This window comes from Labrus mixtus, chromosome 1 (genome assembly GCF_963584025.1).
Source record: "Labrus mixtus chromosome 1, fLabMix1.1, whole genome shotgun sequence".
Lineage (NCBI taxonomy): Eukaryota > Metazoa > Chordata > Actinopteri > Labriformes > Labridae > Labrus > Labrus mixtus.
The window spans coordinates 20019725-20041029 of NC_083612.1; the positions used below are offsets into that span (position 1 = coordinate 20019725).

Genomic DNA, 21305 nt, shown 5'->3' on the forward strand with positions numbered 1-21305 from the left:
CCTCTAATGAATTGAGGAATTTAGCTTGTGGCAATGGAGGTAAAAAGAGAAGTGCTGTCCTAACATGTGTGTGTGTGTGTGTGTGTGTGTGTGTGTGTGTGTGTGTGTGTGTGTGTGTGTGTGTGTGTGTGTGTGTGTGTGTGTGTGTGTGTGTGTGTGTGTGTGTGTGATAGAATTCTGTTTGTGCTTTGAATTTTATTGCACTGGTCTGTTATGGTTTGTTTAACTTGTGACATTTTTAGATGCATTATACATCTTATGCTACTAAGCACATTATTTCTGATTTAATTTGAAGAAATTGTAAAACATTAAGATATAAAATATGTTAATAAAACAACACTAACTCCACAAACTCAAACTGTGTTTTAGATGAAAAATGAATCTTTGTTACCTCTATGGATGTAGATAAAAACATGATCTGCACTGTGAACGCACACGAACACTTCACTAATGTGAAGGACAGTCTAAAAGTACATGAAATAGGCCAAGAGTGAGTGATCTATTAAATGTAAGAAGTATTCAAGAAATGCTACCTCTTTCTTTGTATCTTTTTCAAAGAATTGACAACAACTTTACATTCTTCAGGTGCCTTCTCATATTAGACACAGCTTCTAAATACCGATATTTAAGTGTTGCACTTTCTAATTAAATCAAAACACTACCAAACTACTTTATATTGAATAAAAATAAATAAAAATAACTTATTATGATTTCTTATAACCTTCTGTACAGGACTGGCTCATTTATTTTAACTCAACCCTTGATTAGTGGTTGACATGTACATGTGATTTTATTTTATAATACTTAATACTTACTTAAATCTCAGCTCTCTTCCTCTTTATAAGCCCACCTGCTTTGCTCTGTGTGGACCATCGGTTCTTTGTTTGAAGCTCAAGGTGTTCTCTTGGCCACATGAATACACTCCACCACCCAAAGCCACTCTAACATTGTATTGGGTAAGTCATTTATGATCTCTAGTTAAATCTAATGAACACGACTATCATGACAGCTTCAAAATAAAGCAGGTGTTCTAATGTACTTTGTGAATATGTGTACTTGTCTGTCATTTGAATTAAACCCAAACACATGCATTGTTGATTTAAAAAAAGTACTTACCCACCAAAGACAAAAGAGAACATCTTTTCAGTCCAACGAATCAATCACTTCTTCCTTTAATTCTCAGCTGTAAAGGCAATTAATGAATGCTCTGTGAAAAGAATATGATTACATCGGTCTCCTAATTCACTTCCAAGGTTCTTCAGCTTTTGCCTTCATCTCCGTCTTACACGTTTTAAGAGCTGTGTACGAGCGAGACCTTGAAAACCAAGTATGATTTTTTTTTTATTTTAAGGGCACAGGGGTCAGACTCATCGTCATAAAGACCACAAGAGATGAATAAAAGGACCCAGAGGCAGTCTTTGTTTTTCTGTAACGATCTTTTCTACATTCAGCCTTGCATACATTCAACATCCCCTATGGTGTTGAATGTATTGTAGATTGAAAGAATCATGCATCACAGAAAGAAGTAAAGTTTCTTAGTTCTGAGTTGTTTTCCTGCCTTCAGTATAAATTTCAGGGTTCCTGGCGTTCCCTGTGGAGCAGCACATTCAGGTCGAGCGTCTATCTTGTCTTTGATGAAGTACCTTGTCCAGTGTCATGTATAGACAGTGAAGTGCTGGAGCTTTTACATTAGCATAATTGTAGTGAAGCTTCCTCTTTCATCAAAATATTAGTCTCCATCAGTGTTCGGCATGAACAGCAAAGTTACCGTAGATTAAGTGTCCTTTCATAAATAACCTCTCCATATGCCAATCAAAATACTTAAAACAGAAAATCGTCTGCTGAGCCATTAAAGTGATTTAGATTCTGTTAAAGTGTCTTGAAATCACATCTGTCAATACTACAATACACACACACACACACACACACACACACACACACACACACACACACACACACACACACACACACACACACACACACACACACACACACACACACACACACACACACACACACACACAGAAAGATGGATATACAGTAAGTAGCTTGTAATATGTCTTGCTGATTAACATTACTTTTTCCACAAAAACACAGAAATCAAATAAAGATAAAAATCCACATGCAAAGATTAAAAAATATAAAATACATATAAAATATGATATGAGAAGAAAATATACAATATGATAGAAAAATGTAGGACACAATACAAAAATATGATAGGATACAAAATAAAATATATAGGATAAGCTGTGATAGATGTATCACAAATTCACTCATTACAACAAGTGCTTGAAACATGTTAAGAGAAAATTAAAAAGTAACCAGGAACTACATGATAATAACAACAGGAGCAATAAAAACACTAATAAGGGTCATTTTAATGATCTGATTTCTTTATAACACGAACAGCAGCCTCTCAGTGTGAACTTGCAAATATATTCAATCTATATAGGAAAGCTTCGGGACTGAAGAGTCAATGATGCCAATGGATGACATGTGCTTGTGAGTCATCGCACATGCTTGTTAATGGGGTTTTATTGGCAACATTAACAGCTTTTATATCATGGCAGAGGCAGCAAGCCAGGTGAAACAGCTGTTGATCATATTGTCTTGGTTGTAGGGCATGGAGACGTGTTAACACCATATTACTTGAAACACATATGGCCTGGTAGCATTGCTGAACAAGTGTATGATGAGGTCAAAAGCAAAGAGATTCCATGAAAAGAGTTTTTCTGGCTTGGTTTTCTGCCAATGTAGATCACAAATATGACTCATTTTCTGACATAGGGTTTATAAAGTTTCTGTTAAATGTAATATTACAAAAGTGAATTTGGTACAAAGATTGACTTAGTGGTTTTTGTAGAGGCAGTTTTATTTTTTTGAAGCTAGGCAGAAATTTGAACACTAAACACTAAACAAGGTATCAATAGACGCTATGCCTGCTACTCAGTTGGCTCTTCGTGTTTTCGACAGAAAGATTGGACAAAGGGTCAGATGACCGCAGAGTTCACACACGTGTGCATTGACTCAAAGGCATGTACCTATTATTGATTGTAGCAGCATGCACCACACACATCTGTACACACTCATGTGTACACATTTACACACTTCAGGAGAGAGCAGAGAGCGAGAGGAAGAGAGCCTTAGAACGCAAGGCATTCAAGCTATGTGCACTCTGTGTGCAGACACAGCTTGGTACAATCGTAGCATTTAGAAAAGTTTTAATTTACTTAGGATGGGCTTGCAGCATATGGAAGCATCCACAATAGCTGACTGATGGAGAGACAAAGAAATTCCAGTCTACTGGTGCTAAAAAACTCAATTCAGATCTGGTCATAATGGCTCAGCTGTCGTAACCAAAGCAAGAGAAGAGAATAGGGTGCCTTGTGATTTTCCCCCTTTTCACCCTCACCCTCCCTTGCTTTTCTTCTTTTTTGTGCCTAAATCTTTTATCTGTGTTATTCACTCGGGACTCTTCAAAGTAACAAGCCTCCTTCTTTTTCCCCGGTACTGGACTTGGAACCCAAATTAGAGACTGCTTGATTAGAGCAGAGAGGAGGGAGCCAAAAGAGAGGGAGATGTGGGTATTGGACAGAACAAATCGCACCCCTACAAAGTGCCTTTTATCCAAAGACCCCAAGGCTCAAATACCCCCATCCCTCCCCAAGCAACCATGGCTCTGCTTGTTTTCCTCTTATCATTTATTTAGTCACCCGTTGATGTTTTCTGCCCTACTTTGTGACGTTTAAAAGAGGGCATAAATCTCAAAAGGTGAATGCTGAATGGGCTGAAGCTGAACAACACAGCTTTAACATCTCCTCCTCCTATGTGTCAATCTAACATCTCTGAACTTAACACCAGAGCCTGAGAAAAAAAACAAGAGAAGTGCTAGAACAGCTTGACCGCTCGCTCCTGGGATTCTTCTTGTGTCAGGCGGGTATTGTCCTACCGAGCTTCAGTCTTCTAACAGGAAGATGTCACAACATGTTAGGTCTGGGCTGACTGCTGGGGTTTATGTAGCGCCAAGGCATCTCTGGGCTGTCTGTCTGCAATCGGAAGCGCAATGTGAGGAGACATGTTAACAGGCAGACCCCAGCCCCACCGCTGTTAAAAGCCATGCAATATGCAGGAAACAGCCTCCTTTGTCAGCAGGCTGGTCTGACACAGACCACGACTCTTCTCTTCCGCACCACCCAATAAAAGTTTTATCTGCATTTTAAAGCTGATCCATAATTTAAAGCAGGAAGAAAGAGATTTTTTTACACTCAGCTCCCAACAAAAAACATATTTCCCCCGATTTTCTACAAAGGTTTGTGCAACATCTAAAGGGGAAAAAGTTGTGTTTAAATAGTTACAGAATTCAGCACTAATCTGAATAATCGGAGATTTGATTTAAACAGAAAAAGACAAAATATGCAAAACAAAATATTAAATATAAATAGGACTAAAAATAGAAAAAAGACGGTTGAAATTGATTGCAGGACGCAGGGCAGTTAGGACTCCCCACAATCCAGCTCCGCATCAAAACAATGGACCCTCTGTTAGTATTCTTTTGGTGTCCGGGCAGGACTGAGTCCACCACACTCAAACTAGTCCATCAGATTATTCTGTGGACCTTAAAGGCAGCAGATCCCACTGCAAAATCAAGCACACACACAAAAAAGTGTTTTACTGTACATGCTATTGTTATTTTGTATTTTTACAGGGTAAACGCACTTAACCTACTGAGTAATCAACAGAAATGTGTAATTAGACAGGCTGAGAGGGCATTAGTGAGTCCAGATGTTTCGTTTCCAACTCAAGGTTATCTCCTTCAGCCTTGATGCCTCATGTCCATCATCTTCATCTGTTTGATGATTTTATTTCCTTTCTTTCTTTCTCTCATTGTTTATTACCTTCCTTTATTCCTCCCTCCTTACACAGTATCGATAGCAGTGATTTATTGCGACAACTACTGATGAATCTGGCTAGTGACCTGTAAAAGGCAGGCCCTTCATGGACACAGCCAAAGGTTAATAAAATTGGTGCAGATTATATCAATTTTACACATAAGCCATTCACAACAAGTGTAGTGGGTTGAATAAGAAGTCAATTCAGGCCTTGGAAACTGCACGCAGGCCCAATGAATGGCTGCTTTTAGGTGCTTTTTTTTTTAGTTAGGAGGATAAATGGAGAATTGCAGCTCTCTTCCATTGAAGCAGGCAGCGGAGGCAGAGCGAGGCAAGCCGAGGTTCAGACAAGCCTGCCAGTAAATTGCCCTGAATGGGTTCTGGAGGTTGACAAGCCCTATTAAGACAAACGGCTTTCCTCATCGGAGAGATAAAATAAATCAGGTGTTTAGTCAAATTAAAATAGTTTGAGTGAAGAGGGCCCCTGGGAGCTCTCGGAGAAACTCAAGACAGATGTGGCCAGAGACGAGGGGAAGACACCCAGGAAAGAATTCAGCTCCTGCTGGCCTCTGGCCAGACTTCACTGTACTGTTATCTGGATCTTTAGGCTTTTATCCTTCTCTCTCCCGTTCTCTCTGTCTCTTCTCTCGGTTTTTCCATCTCTTTTTCTTTCATGTTCTCTGGGATCAGCTTGTCACACAGGAGTGCTGTGGGAGGAGAGTGAGTTACTGTCTAGCCTCTCACTGGCAATTATGTTGGCGGTGTAAGTCAATGGTAGGATCACTTAGCATTGATTAGGCGGAAAGAGAGAGCAGTGCAGCCGAGCCGCTCTCTCTATCACACACAGCACACAAAGGACGCCCATTGGTTCGTTGCTGCTTTTTTTTCTTTGAGCTTTGCATAAAGTAACTAATAATAATAATGATAATACATTTAATTTGTAATGCACTTTGCATTTGTAACAAATCTGAATGAGCTACAGAATTAAAAACCATGATCAAAAAAATAAAGTGAGCGCAAAGAGCCAATGAGAAACAGGAGTATTAAAAACGACATCTCTTAAGATTATAAAAATTAACTGAACATGCAGAAGTGAGTCAGAGCATATTTTTGGTGCCGTTTCTTTTCAGAAGTTAGTGAGATGTTTCCTCATTTCCTGTGTTACTCTAACAGCCATATGATGACAAACTTGTGTCCCGTTCAAACACTGACTCTCAACACTTCCTTTATATCCCCCGCTCAGTAGCCTGACATAAGCTGCCATCTCAGTTTGACAGCTCCCTGCAGCTCTTTGTCTGAGCGCTGGGAACAATTCCTTCCCTTTCCTCCTGTGAGAGCTGTGAACAGCAGCTTCAGTAAGACAGGCAACTCCAGGCTGTGTGTGACCTTAACACTTTCTTGTGAAATCACTGCAGTGGGTTGAAGCCTGTGTGGTTTTCTTTGTGGAATGTATTGTGTACAGTTCTATCGCACAAAATGAAGATCAGTGTGTGCATCATGGTCACTTTGCTATATTTAGCTGTATACAATAATCAAGGCCTTCTGCAGGCTTTCTTGGAAAAACTTACACCCTGGTTATGTTGTTAAAGCCACAACGAAACCTTTCATGTACTTCTTTCTTCTTTTTATCCTTACAGGCGTACTTTACACGTACCTGTATCTACCTCTCTCCACCTTATGTTCATCCTTTACACTCCTGACATTGCTTTCTTGCTCTCTCTCTCGCCTTTCAACAGGTACTCCAGAGAGCCTGGCAGAAAAGGAGCACCAGCTCTCCACAATGATCAGCCAGCTGATCAGCCTGCGTGAACAGCTCCTGGCTGCCCACGATGAACAGAAGAAGCTTGCTGCCTCACAGATGGAGAAACAGAGACAGCAAATGGAGTTAGCTCGTCAGCAGCAGGAGCAGGTATCTGCTAACTCTTTTCTTTACTCACAAAGTTGACCTCTTTGTCTACTGCAGGTATTAGCCTATAATTAATCCTGTTGACTTTGTTTACACTTAAGTCTTCAAAATCTACCCAAATTAATACATTTGCAAGAGACATTCACTTGACTATATTTCCTATAAATTGTCATGCCTGAAATATGCCAGTAAATTCTTATTCCTCGGCACAAAGTTGGAATAATATTGGATTTATGCAATTTATATTCTATATTGCATCAAATATTTCTGTCATGCTCTCTCGCCCACATTTGTGCTGTGTGGCAGAAAAATGTTATTATGACTTGTACTAACAAATGCCCGGGAATGTGTGAATTAAACGTTATATTAAACATGGAAGTCTTCTATATCTTATAAATCGACTCCTATTAGAACAAGACTGGCATTAGATTTGCAGCACAAATCAGGCCAATGAGCCATATTGTACAAATCAGCAAATTAGCAGGGGCCATGAAGTGTGTTAATGTCTGGGAAGAAATAAGGACACAAACTATCCACATGGGCGACACTTTTATTATCAGCAGCCCGCCTAATGGCTATGAGTCAATTATCAGCGAGGAGTTCACTCAGAGTTTTCTCAGCACACTCTCAGACCTTCATGTACTAAATGAACAGATAGACCGTATACCTTGGAGTGATGCATTTGGTCATAGTACACTAATAATACATTAACAGTATTGATTTCTTTTTCAATCAATGATGTTCATTTGCAAACTACACTCAACTCTGTAGGCTTTGTAGACATCGCTGCATAAATGACCAGTGATGTAAGCTATTTTATTATTTGATCTTGTTTTAAAATGGAACAATATTAATAAAAGGGAAAAGAGAGAGAGAGAGGGAGAGGGGGAGAGATGGAGCCCGCTGAGAGCTAGAATGTCATCGAGCCATCAAGATACAACACAGTAATTAACTGTTGACACTCGTGAGGAAGCCAGCACAAATTAATCTTGACACATTTGCAGACGACCGATATCTTACAGTGAACACTTTGTAATTATATTTAAAAATGAAAATTAAATGACACTTAAAACTAGGTTGTCATGCTCAATGAAGTGGGCATGTTCGGAAGGGGACTGCTGCAATGAGACGGATTGTGGTGGGCCTCGCTTGTCACTCAGGGGCGGCAGGGACCTCTGCCACCCGCACGCTGCCTGCACCAGTTATCTCCATCTTAACCATGGTCGTCTGTCCTGTAAATTATTCATTCGTTTTTACCACCGTTTTTAACAGTGCTGTTCAGAATATTTTAAAATGTACACTTAGCTGAATTGATTTTATTTGTCATATTTTACAGCAATGTGGCTATGTGACCATATTTTGTAAAAAGGAAGGAAAAGTTATAAAACACTTTTTTTTATAAATATACTTCTACCACTTCATCTGTCCCAAAATTAATCTCTTTGAAACTACCATCTTTGAACACATTCTCACAAACTGTAACTGGCCAGGTAAACTTTGAGGAGGATTTTCTCAGGTTGCAGCACACTTCCTTTATGATGTTAATTGACCAGGATTTATTTATTTTCCTGTCTTTGTTTCTGTTCCTGACCAGATTGCAAGACAACAGCAGCAACTTCTGCAGCAGCAGCACAAAATCAACCTCCTCCAGCAGCAGATCCAGGTCAGTGAAAGTGTTTCTGTTGGCCCCCTGACACTCAGCAGTTTACACCTCTCACTTCTTCCATACGGATCACGACAACATTTCTCCCTCTAAAGTGTAATTTTTGGACAATTGGTGTCGCCACAAGCCAAATTTCTCCATTTATTGACAAAGACCAATAAATTAGGCATTAAAGTGAATAATATTGGTAACTTCTGTTAGCCTTTCCTTCTTATTTTTATTTCTTCTTTTTATCTTTAATTTTTGTGTCACACTAACATGCATCACTCTCATCAAATGTTAATTGCCTGTTGGTAATTGGGAGGGCTTTAAAATATGGAGGAGAATAATTAGCACATCTTAATGAACAAAAAAAGAGACGGGTGGGTGGGGGAGGGGGGGTGTAACAACAGCTAATGAGTCCTGTTGATGGAGAAGAGCCTGGAGGTGGGGGACATGAAAGAGGCTGGTAAATGCCTCTGAAACGAGATGGTCCCTGGACGGGCAACGTGGCATGCTTTCACAACTCCTAAAACTCATATTGTCTATAATGCTATAGCTGTTGTTGTGTATGTTTTTCTTATAGCTCTTTTTTCTTTTTCTTTTGATATACATTTATGTGCTGCTCTAGTTTTATACCAACGAAACACCCATTATCACTCTCATTAGGAAGTGTGTGTTTTGTGCGTGCCTTATTTGATACACTTCATAGCAGTGCACTGAGAGACCACCCAGACTGCATTTAGCCAGACACGGTCAGACAGTTCAGGGTAATCCAGGGTTTGTTACTTGCAGTGGTCAAGGTTGTGAGCCTGGCTGCCTGTGTGAAGCTTACATTACCCTGCTGGGTGTGCTCAGTGTCAGGCACATACTTCTCCACTCACCTCCTCCACTTGTTCTTCTTACTGACAACTCCCTATCATCTCCTTTGCTTTTTACTTCCCCCCCAAACATTCACTTACAACAAATGGTTCTTCCAGATCCCCTAGGCACTCCTCTGAGACACTTTTTCTTCTACAGACATTTTACTATGGGCGTTATACAGGGCACAATACCCCTCCCCACATATCAGTGTGTGCCTTAATGAATATGTAAAACTTCTACTCTCTCACAGCTATAAATAAAAGACCCAGATTCAATGCCTATATGAATAGCTTGTTTTAAGAAAAGCAATGTACTGTCATAATTTCCTCAAAAAGCCACTATCTTGGACCTTTCACTTCAGCAGGGGACTCAATATTTAAAAAATACTTCACTCCACTACAGAAAGGCACAGAGAATGACATCCTGTCTAGAAAACACTCTAAAATGAAGAACCGTATACACCAACGAGGGGCTAGTTATACTCATATCATCGAGGGCCCTTTACTGATGCTCATTGAGCATAAGGGCAAAGCCCTAATGCATCTCACTTTGAGACTCTTGCTTTCATCACAACATTAAAAGGCAAATGATACCTGAAAATTCCTCTTGATGCATAGTTTGGAGAGAGGGTGGGGGGTCAAGTGTGTATGGGATCATACTTCTAAATATCCATTTCAAACACTTGAACAGAGATACAAGTAAAGTCGTCTCTTGCAGAGCCTGCTTCTCCCTTGACCAAATGCACCAGATCTTCCATGAAAAAAACCCAAGCCGCATCCACAATTAAACAAAATATTCTCATGCTCAGACCATCTGTTCCAGTGCCCATCTAGAGCATCATCAAATAATTAACAAAGTTCAAATAAGTTTGATCATTTGATCATTGCTAATCCAACATTTAGACCTTTCAGGCAGAATAAGTTCTTTCTCCATCGCCTACTTCCTGCAGATGTATCTAGTTCAGTGATGGCCACTCCTCTTGAGTTGGAGTACCAAAGAGAGCAGATAAAAGAGAGTCAGGGCAAAGTTAGTGAAGCATTTTTTGCCACTCTCTTTTCATTACTGCTGCCTCTTAAAAATGCCTTGGCCATCTTAATATATAACAGCTTCGACTTAATTAGTTCTGTAAACAAGCTCCCAGCCTGTATGTCGCACACTTTTCAGCAAAGTGGTGAGCAGTGTTGGGGGATCGAGTTACTATGCTATTAGCATGGAGAGCACTAAACTTTATAGGAGACCCCACCGGCCATCAAAGTCCTTCTGTTTTGGCTTCAGGGAGAAAATCCAAGAGAAAGCCTCTTTCTAAGGTCTCGTATTGATGATGTAACTGATCACATCAATGGACAGAGTGAACTGTCCAAATAATAAAACCATGGGGACTGCAACTGGAGCACGTTGTTGGCACGCTATGTGTGGGAAGTGGATGAAGGGAAGAGTGTAGTTATTGGAGGTTTAGTTAGCAAGGTTTGAAGCAAGGCTGCATGCAGTTTAATCAAGTTTTCCTTTTGAATAGCCATCTCTTCTTTTATCCTTTCTCATCATGCCTACAAGAGAGGGAAAGAGATTAAGTCTTTGTCCTTTAGGATCACAATGTCACTTGTTTTAAGATAGCAGATGTTTTGATTGCAGTGTTAGGGGCTTATCAAAAGTTTAAGCTCAAGGCTTTGTGTGTTTTTCCTTCAGCTTGTTTGTATTCTGACAGTCCATCCTTTCGCTGTTGAAATCAAGTTGGCATTAATTCAATCCCAGGATGAGATTAACTCTTTCAGTTGATTTAGATGAAAAAGTGAAACACCACAAAAGTGCATGTGACAATTCAATGTATACATTAGGAGAGAAATGTCCCTGTTATCTCTCTCTGAATTTGTGTGTTATGAGAGATTACAGAAAGAATAAACAGATGAGTCAATTTTTTTCCCAATTTGTTTAAGCTCAGTATCACTCAGGCATAATGAGCATTATTTGAATCAAGACAAATGTAAGAGTTGAACTGCAGAATAGTACTGTATATCAAAATCAATCAATTTCAATCACTATTTATTTGTATAGCATGAATTCACAACAAATGTAATCCCAGCACTTTACAACAAAAAGAGACCCAAAATGCATCCATGAGCACAGCACTAAGCAACATTAAGCAAAGTAACAGGGGCAAGAAAAAGTGTGTCCTGATACTAAGTAAAACAAATAATGGGACCTGATGAGGTGGGGATCACCATGAACCTTCAGTGAAAACTCCTCTCCATGTCCATGCCACAAGCATAAGCACATGGTAAAGACCCCCGTTCATGTATTCCTCAAAGATGGGTCCAATCCCGGTTTGACTCTTACATGCAGATACTCATACACATGCACAGAGGCGATGGTGTACAGTGAACAGGCACACAGGGACCCACGCATTGACACATCAAGAGAATAAATATCGGTGGAAAGGTCAGGGTGAACTTTATCTTCACAAACAGGCTGGAGAAAGCAAGGCTCCCAAGATGAAACAGAGAGACACTTTCAATTAAAAACATTTCATTTACATTTGGTGTACATTTAGAAATCAGACAATATTGTCATATTTAACTGGCTGTGGCATTTACATAAACTCTTGTACACTTCCACAATTCCACAGATTATGCATTGTCTGGGTCTCTTTTTTTTTTATCTCTCTTTGACCTGTTGTTTTCTCCTTGTACCGTATTATCTGTGCCCTTGAATCACACCTTTAACCTTGTGTCCAAAGAGATAAACAAACACACATAATGTGTGCATCACTTCCATGCCAGAAAAAAAAAAAAACAGAGATTAAAGAGAGGAAAAGGCCAGTATATTGTTGTCCACTGCACACTTCAAAGTCCTGGAGGCTTTCTCATGTGTCTTTAATGGTGTGAAGAAACAGTGGGGGACATGCAGCGGTCCAATGGTTGGATGCAAAAGGTCCCAAGATTAAAGATGGAATTAAATTACACCAGCATTTAACTGCTCACAATGTGGGAGGTGGGCAATCTAGTTTTGTTCTATTCTGACAAAACTGTCTTAAAAAAACTGTTGTTTTCTTTTAAGCTTATGAAGGAAAAAGGGCATGTGTGTTTTAGTGCCCCATAGAAATTCCATTTACACGTGTTACAAAGAAACCAGCACATCCACAGGTGGAGCTCTGTATAAGTATCTTCTGAATTCAGTGGTTTTAGAGTCTAAACATTGTGAACACTAAGGATTTTGCATTACACACTCACTCTTTTCTTTAAAAATGTTGGCAGCAAAAAAATGGAAACAAGTTCAAAGATGTTTTTCTTGGTTGCTTCCTCAACAATGCCATTTCTGTCATTTTATATATTTCAAAGAAAGTTTGACAGAAGCTGAAATACAAATTATCTTGAAACTCTGTATAAACCTGGCAAATTTGGATTAAACCTGCAGATAAATACATTTAACATCAGTCAAGCAACATTTTGTTCATCTTTAATGCATTATAACTTGCTTGTCCAGTAGATGTAATCAAGTGGTCTCAGTGATTTTCAACAAAATCAAGCCCTGTTTTATCTATGTCCCTCAAGGACTTAAACATTCTTGTTGTGCTTCCAGTCCAGTTTGAATCAGCTGTATGCTGTTGGGGATGCTTGGGGTCACGGTCCTGTTGGAACATAAATCATCATCCAATGTTATTTTTTTGTCACCGAGAAGCAGTGTCAGCCTTATAATTAGCCTGTTTCCTCCATCCTCACAAGCATCACGCGGCCGGCTGCATCTACCAGATTGCTTTACAAAAGCAGCTGTGTTACAATTATTATTTTTTTGGAGCTTTTAACTATCACAAGAGCATTAAACTTTTGTCTAGTGCTGAACAAACAGTTGTCAAAATAGATATCCCAGCGTGAACAAAAACAGATTCTGTCAAACTGGTGTTTGTCTTGAGGGTTAAATTGGCTGTTAGCAGTACTGGTTTGTCATCACTTCTTTATTATAATATCAAATAATATGCATGTTTTCCAACCCAGTGTAGTTATTTAATGAACTGATTCTGTTTGGTTACCAATTTAGAGAAGAAAAGGCAGCACGACTTCTACATTATGGAAAATATTTTAAATCAATCAGATGAGTTTAAACGAACACAGCCCTGTATGGTAATTGCACAAAAATAATAGGGCTAATTTGTGTATTCTCAGATGCTTTTGTTGTCTCCCTGACACAAATAATTTTCACAGTATGAGACTCTTATTAATGCACTGGCAAAAAAAAGCACACAAAAAAATACACATTGTTAAAGAGAATGTGTAACTCCGCCAATTAGCACAGCTTGATGGGAACTGTTAGCATGATAATAAGAGAATAATAGAGCAGGGAAATGATTATGTGAGTAAGTGTGTGTGTGTGTGTGTGTGTGTGTGTGTGTGTTTTTTTTAAGTGTAGAAGTGTGTGCTGCTGTGTGCACATGCAAGTGTTGCAGTGCTGCCAGCGCTTTCCCTTGTGTTGAAGAGGTCTGAGTTAGCCTGTGTGCTAGTAGGATTATGTTGGGGCATTAACAGCCCAGCCGGACTGGCTTGGCTCCTGCCCAGGGAGGCTCAGTCCAGCATGTTCATCCTCCATTTAAGGAGACTGTTAGCTGATGAAGATGTGCACATGCAAGACTGAAGATAAAAGAAAGCGGTGACCCGACTCATTAGCCCCTGTGATTTAATATATTGACACTTGGATACAAATAATTCCATTTAGTGGACTCTATCGGCGGAGAGGAGGGGAGGGGGGATCAATTTAATTAGTTATGAAATGTGACTTCTTGTCAGGAAGCAGAAGAAATGCTGACGTTAAACAAAGTCATGTGCAATTTACACAATAAAGCCATCGTGGCCCTGTTAAAACTTAATGATGCGCAAAAAGGTGAGATAGATACAACCTCAGCATGGCAGTGATGGTTTGGAAATGAAGCTAAGTAGATGAACACTTGGTGTGTAATGCAATTTGCCTATTAAAACAAATTCTTGCTTAAGGAATTTAAACAGTACATGATGTTTGAATGGTCTGAGGTATGTGGGTTTTAGGCCAATTAGGACATGATTGTGTCGCCTTTTCCTTTGGATGAAATGTACTATCTCTCGCTCAAGATTGTGGTTCACAGGCATCCAACCACTCTGTCAAAGTGTAACAGCTGACTCCTGTTCTTTGATCGGGTCTCTTTAAACACAGTCAAATGAGACATATGCTTGCTTGTAGCGCTTGTGCCAATGAGACAGGAACGTAGACAAACATAGATCCATTATTGATGTAAATTACACAATAAAGCCATGCTTTTGTGTAATTGGCCTTTGTATTCAGACACCTCAGCAGTTTAAGCAGCGATAATTAAGAGGCTCCATCTGAGAGGTGCCACATGAACGGTTGTGATGTGTGAAATCACACATGAGGGTCTACTTTAAATTAGTCACCTGAGGGGTTTGTAAAGCAGCCATGGGACTGTTTAATTTGTAGCACAAACTTCTAGCCTTGTATCAGATCTCACAGGTGACAAGAATAATCAACACAACGCAGAAGATCACCAGGCACACGGGTATGAGGATTTGCCTTTTTTTTTTTTTAATGAATCCTGGTGCTAAATAATCCTGATAACTGAACATCTATTCTTTACATACACGGAAGATGAATGAAGCAGGTTTGTGTTCAGTTTGAATTTCACCATAAAGCACCTGTTCAGGGCTCAGAGTGCCTACACTTAACATCCATTGTTCCCAGACCCTGGTAAGGAAAATATCAGTTGAGGGAGAACACATCCTCCAGTGTGATGTGGATTTAGTTCCCTCTCCCTCTCTGCATGGACTGTGTTTTTTCTGCTAATGCTGAGCAAACTGTTTTGTCTTTGCGTTGGCTTTGCATGGCCATCGTCTTCGGCGGTAGGCACACTTGCAGGGAGAAAGAGCTGCATTAATAGGCTCTACTGTGTACAGGCAGCCGGCAGGGAGAAAGGGGCGCGTGTTTTCTTAGGGCTGGGGTGGCAAAGCAAAGCATTCAGCCCAGGGCCAACGCAGAAAGGGAGCTTTTTGTTTTTTGGGGCGGAGGAGAGTCCAAGCATTCCTCAACACAACACATTGAATGAGCTATTTTGTTCTGCACAGTTTTACATAGAAGCAGGATTGTAGGATTTGTTTGTTTGTTTTCGCCATAACTTAGTTCCTTAAAATTTTACATTAATTTCTTCCCAAAATGTCCTTCAATAAACTGCAAATCCCAACAGTATGTTTCAAGATACCACATTTATATGATCTTTAAGAAATACTATGGTTTCACACAGCCATTATAGGTAATATATTTGAAAGTCCCAGTACACTTGTGTCGTGCCCCTCCTCACAGAACTCCTCCCTGTTGAACAACAGAATGGGCTATGTTGTTTTCTTTGGCCAGCAGCTGGGAGGTAAAAGTGAACACAGAGCCTCAGTCAATGATGAGAGGACAGGACAGAGGGGGAAAACCAGCCATAGAGTGGACAATAACAACACACACTATTCAGAAAGAATAAAACATTTATCTTATTATTGACTTTGTCGCTGCAAAAAAGGTTTTTCTCAAAATGTTTTGAATGAGCACTAAAGGTATAAAATGTGCTGAAATATAAAATACACAATGCAAGTTTAAAGCAAAACTAATAATTGAAGCTTATCTAATAAACACAGAACAGTCAACAGTGGAACAGCAGCATTTAGGTCTGCCAGCCTGGTCTGAAGTGTTAAAAATTCAAACCAACATTGATTCCTTAGCCTCACACACTTCAATCCCTCTATTTCCCATTCCCCCTGCCCTGTTCACATCACATGCATGTAGCAGGCTATCTGACTCACCCGTGTCCAATGTTCTTTAGAACCTCATTGGCCCCCCTGCAATGAGGGTCAGAGGCATTTCACTTATTCCCATTTCCATACAGTGAGGTTATATACGCAGGATAATGATACCAGCCTCAAGCCCACTTGTGGGTTTGTTTATGTCTGTTCTCTTCTATCCCGTCATTACACATGCTGTTTGAGGGAGTCCCTGTGGATATGGCCAGTTTACTGCGAGCCTTAATTTTACGGCCAGGCCTTGAAAGAAAAATCAGTTTCACTTCCATGTAAACCCTCTACCTCCTCAAAAAAAAAAAAGGAAGTTATTTTTGGAAGTATAACACTGAATTTACTGGAGACAATTATCTGTATCAAAAGCATGTAATGTAAGATTGCCCTGTAAAGTATATTCATCACATACTTTGTGTGAGCATACTTTTTTTTACTTTAAATACAATTATCTAAATGTTCACTTGTAGTTTGCATATAGGTTTTCAAAATCTAACATTAGACATGTAATGCAATCCAGGACTGTAGCATAAAACATGTTGTGGTAAATTAAACACTAAGCAATTGAAGGCTTTCAACAAATAGTCTGATTTTTTTTTTTTTTTTTTTTTTTAATCAGACCAAATTTATTTCAAGAGTTAGGACAATTTGCTTCAATGTACACATTGGTAAGCCTACACAGATCAATAACGTGTGTAAAGATGCATTTTAGCCTCTTCACTTTTTATACATCAGTGCATCTTAAATCATCTTGTACATGCACAGACTTGATATTTATTGTGTTCTTGCTTCTTAATTTGTCAGCCAGTTAAACACAACACTTGAGGTAGAGCTTTTGTTTTTGTCTTTAAACATTGATCTGTGAAAATCATCAAACAAGAGCAGTGTGCTAAAAAATTGTATTTGCAGTTTATTTAAGCAAACAGAAGTCTACAGTTTAATCAAGAATTGGAAGGATGTAAGGAGGAGCAATGCGATGGAGAAGTCTGGAGAGGAGGGATTTGGGGTCAGGGGTGGGACTAACCTGCCTTGAAGCCTCCATTGACTTAATATTGGGATGGCTGTTATCCAAGAGGGCTTGTTTTACTGTGTAAGGATTTAGTGGAACAAGAAGTCATCTATTGGTTTTTCCCTCTGGATGGCCTGACTTTACCCAAGTGTCTGGATTTGCTGCACTTTATCCTGAACAGCACTCAGAGTAACACACACAGACATGACTGATGTGAGGAGCAAACAGCTCTGCAGTCAAAGTAAAAATTGTACCTGACAATTGAAAGAACATATTATGGGACCTTTTTTCCAAACTGGTGCTTGTACACTGTTGATCTTTGGCTTCTGAGCTCAGTAATTAACTTCTCTAGGAAAGGGTGCTGTTCAAGGATTTCAGATGTAGAGAGAAGTGAGGAGAAAAGTCAGAGACATGACCCAGACAAGAACCCTTTGTTAGTGACCTGAACCTCGCCAGTTGCACATGTATTTGCCCGTCCAAGTCAAATATGGGACACAAGCAGGAATAATCAATATACAGAAGTCTACTGGGTGGTAATATGAAGACTTTGATTCAAAGGCTGAAATGGTCTGGAGCATCAAAGTCTTGTTACAAACTATTGATCCATTTGTCTGATTACCATTGGCTACAGACAAATCCAAACAGCGTCGTATCTCTGTTTGATCAATGTGTGTGTCTGCAATGTGATGCAACTGTTCAACTGTAGTAGAACCAGCTGACCTGTATGGACTGTATGTGCTTAACAACTGATGATTGTTTAATGAGGGAATAAAACCTGAAGTGATAGAGAAGATCCAACAGGCCAGAAGTGCTTCCACTGAGTGATTTTCCTCCTGGTTAAGCTCTAGTATGATGTACAGCCAGCGGGCAGTGTGCACATTGACGGGTGTTAAACATATCCCGCTGTCTAGTGTCAGTTTTCCTGTGTCTGCTGCTGTTGTTGGGATGTAGCCAGCTTCCTAAAAATCACTTTCTCTTTAAATAGATCACAAAAGGTGATTTCTACCCCGCTCAGTGGAGAGTAGAGGGGGGAACGAGGTGTGAACTATCAGGTCTTACAGCAACAGCTGGAGTCTCAGCTCCCTGGGTGAAATTACAGAACTCCTCCTATAGAAAATGTGAAAGAGAAGTTTAGCGAGAGCTTTGGATCTGACAGCTACTAAAGTGTGGAAGTATTTCATTAAAACGAGGTGTCAGAGAAAAAAAGAGTCCTCCTCTAAGTGATTACTGGTGATTGTGATCTTTTCCTAATGAGAAAGGTGTCTTTTATCATCTAAATGATTGTGCAGAATTAAGATCATTTTTTTTCTTCTTCTTTTTGCTACTTGCAGCAGTATTGTTGTCAGTATTTTACTGAAACACTTGAAAGAGTTTCTACCTTTTACAAGTCTCTTCAAGGCAAATGAACGCAGATTATATCCAGGATAAGCACATGTGTGAGAGGTGGGTTAAAAGGTGTTAAGTAGCAATTAATCAGGATTTTTGACCCAGGATCTCACAGGTCCTCTTAAGCTAATAACCATGTTACACGGTGAGAAAGAGGATGGATGTCGGTCTCTGTGGAACTTTTTTTCTTCTTCTTATCTTGTTAATTCTTACTGTTTCTTCAGAAACCAAAACTCTTTCAGTTTTCTTCACATCTACACACCAGTTTGTGGCCCATAGTAAGCCACAAACTGGTGTGTAGATCGAATCTGGAAGTGTGAGGAGTTTCAGAGGAAAAGCCAGCAGGATGTTTCAGGCCTCCCGGGTGCTTTGTAGAGGCTCTAACAGACAGTGAGGAACATGGGTGTTGACAGGGGCCCAAGTGAGTGCTGTAATACGCTGTACATCTCCATTTGCACTTAGTGTTTTGGAGCTGCCTGCTCGTGTATTGTAGGTGGATGCTTACATGCCTATAAAAAATAACTCAACTCACTTCTTTCATTTGCAGGACTGCCTTGTAGCGTTGCCTTAGATTAATGTAGGCCTACATTTGTTAAAAATATTTATATCTATATATTTTTAGTAAGTAGACTTTTTAAATAATTTACATAACTGTATCTGTAAAGTGCGGCTACCTGCTTTTTAACAGAGGGACCCTTCAAATAAAAGATAAATCTATTAGTAGGAAAGGTACATCTTTCATAGGTGAATGCAGTGTTAAAACTGAATGTGACAGTGAATATGTGTATGTGTGCATATGCCATGTGTTGTAAACATAAAAAGATGCTCTTTTCAGGTCAATCTTTTACACATCATGTATTTATGAATCAGAGAGAAGCCTGTCTGCCTAACCACTGCAGAGTCAGCTCTTGGTGCAGAACTAGAATTGGAAGAATAAAAGTTTCAAATCAAATAACTAGTAGCACACAAGAGTTTGACTGAACTAAATATTGCCAAAATATCTGTAGTATCTATATGGTATTCTACTCACAGTTGAGCAGCAAGTTGGTTCTATTCATCAAACACCAGCGTCTCCTTGAGAGGGAAACAGATTGCGTGCTGGCCTGATACAGACTTCATCAGGTCATCTGAATTGATGATGCATGTTGCAAGGCGGCTGCGTTCCCCCAGAAACCGCTGTTGGAGTGCTTGCTGGCAGAGACGGGGGCCTCGGCCAAGTCTGTCTGACTGATCACTACAGATGCTCCTCTTCAAGTATTCCGAGTCAGATCCTTAGTGCCGGGTCTTGAGGGACAAACAATAGCACCTGTTCCTCATAAGATAGCCCATTCATGTATCTTTAATGAAGCCTGGGGGCAGATGGTGTGAAATGCCATTATCCAGTACTTAGCTGTGCTATAAGACAAAGGAAGAGCAGTGCCAGCACAACAATGCAGACGCATTTACGAGGAGAAGGGAGGACGCTGCCGAAGGGCCGCGCTCACATCTGCTCCACTTCATTCTCCAGCTCTTCAAGATCATCTTGGCAATAGAAGGATCCTGGGCACTCAGCCCACACATAGATGAACTTGAGGGTAACTCTTAAAGGGGGGGAGGCGGGGTTTACAGACGGGAGAAGAAGCCACACATACATACTCAATTTTTTAAAATATATATATATCTTTATGTGTTTCTTCTACTTTACTTTGACAGTCAAATTAAAAAAGACAGCACTTGTGAAAATGTAATAGAACCTGCTCAGCCACTGTGCCAGCTGTTAATTGACAGCTCAACTAACCTCCGCTATTTGTTGCCACCTTGAAGCTCCTCAAAATTTGATTTGCCTTTCTCTGACATTAGTTGCCGTAAATTAAACTTTAATGCACGGAGCTCATTACTGCAAATCACAGCCGTTCGAACTCAGTGTAGTTATTTCCCCTTCAGCACACATTCACACTCTGTCTTACCTCAGTGAATCTTGTATATTCTGCTCCATATTTTAGAATAATAATAGTAATAAAAGCCGATATCCTGGATGAAATCACATAATTTACATTAAGTGTTGGATGAAAAATGTGCCTAGTGTATTTTCCCTGAGTAGATCTGTATTCATCCCTTGTACATTATTTAATACATTTATCAATTTGTCTTTTATAGGAATTCATAGCAAGTTATTGTTCTGTATGAATGAAGTCAATTCTTAAACTCTTTTTCATGGTGTCAATCATGACTACTGTTATGTCCCGATAAGCAGCTATTACTCACTTAGTGGCTCAGTGAGATTAGTTGACCATTAATGAGGTAAAACATCATAATTATATCTAGTTATTTCTTTTACAAAACACTCATGCACTTTTTTAACTAAAAAAGATGTTTTGACTTTGCAGAGTGTGGGGAGTCCTGTGAATGATTTGCCAGATTTTGTCAAACACAACTTTTTTTTAATTTACGGCTGATGCATGCTAGTTACTTCATGAAAACTGTATAATCTAGCATCTAGCTTGCCACACACTTGTAACACACTTGGACCTGAAGGAGCCCTTTTCTTCCCCCCACATTCAGCAACGGCCTCCATCTGGTTTTACAGTCCAAATACAGAGACAGAGAAAAGCTCTGTTCCCCAGTGCCCCCCCTCCTGCCTGTCACTGGCCCTACCTCATGTTGTGACATTAATTATTGTGTTTTTCCATATGTTCCATACATGCAAGGCCAAGATCCATCTTTCATCCATTCAGCCTGGAAACTTGGAACAGTAATCCCTATAAAGCAATGTTTTATTTAAGGTCATTTGTCGCAGTCTCCTCAGCCATTTATTTTTTCTTCA

The 21305-nt window shown here is 39.7% G+C and overlaps 1 protein-coding gene across 5 annotated transcripts in view; it reads left to right on the forward strand.

Moving 5' to 3' along the window:
• sox6 (SRY-box transcription factor 6) overlaps positions 1-21305 on the forward strand; it is a 132326-nt gene that overhangs the window by 69567 nt on the left and 41454 nt on the right. For all 5 annotated transcript variants that reach the window (XM_061037385.1, XM_061037394.1, XM_061037377.1 and 2 more), the window contains 2 exons: positions 6629-6801; positions 8393-8461. In XM_061037385.1, coding sequence (XP_060893368.1) covers positions 6629-6801; positions 8393-8461 — 242 coding nt within the window. The remainder of the gene's footprint in view (positions 1-6628; positions 6802-8392; positions 8462-21305) is intronic.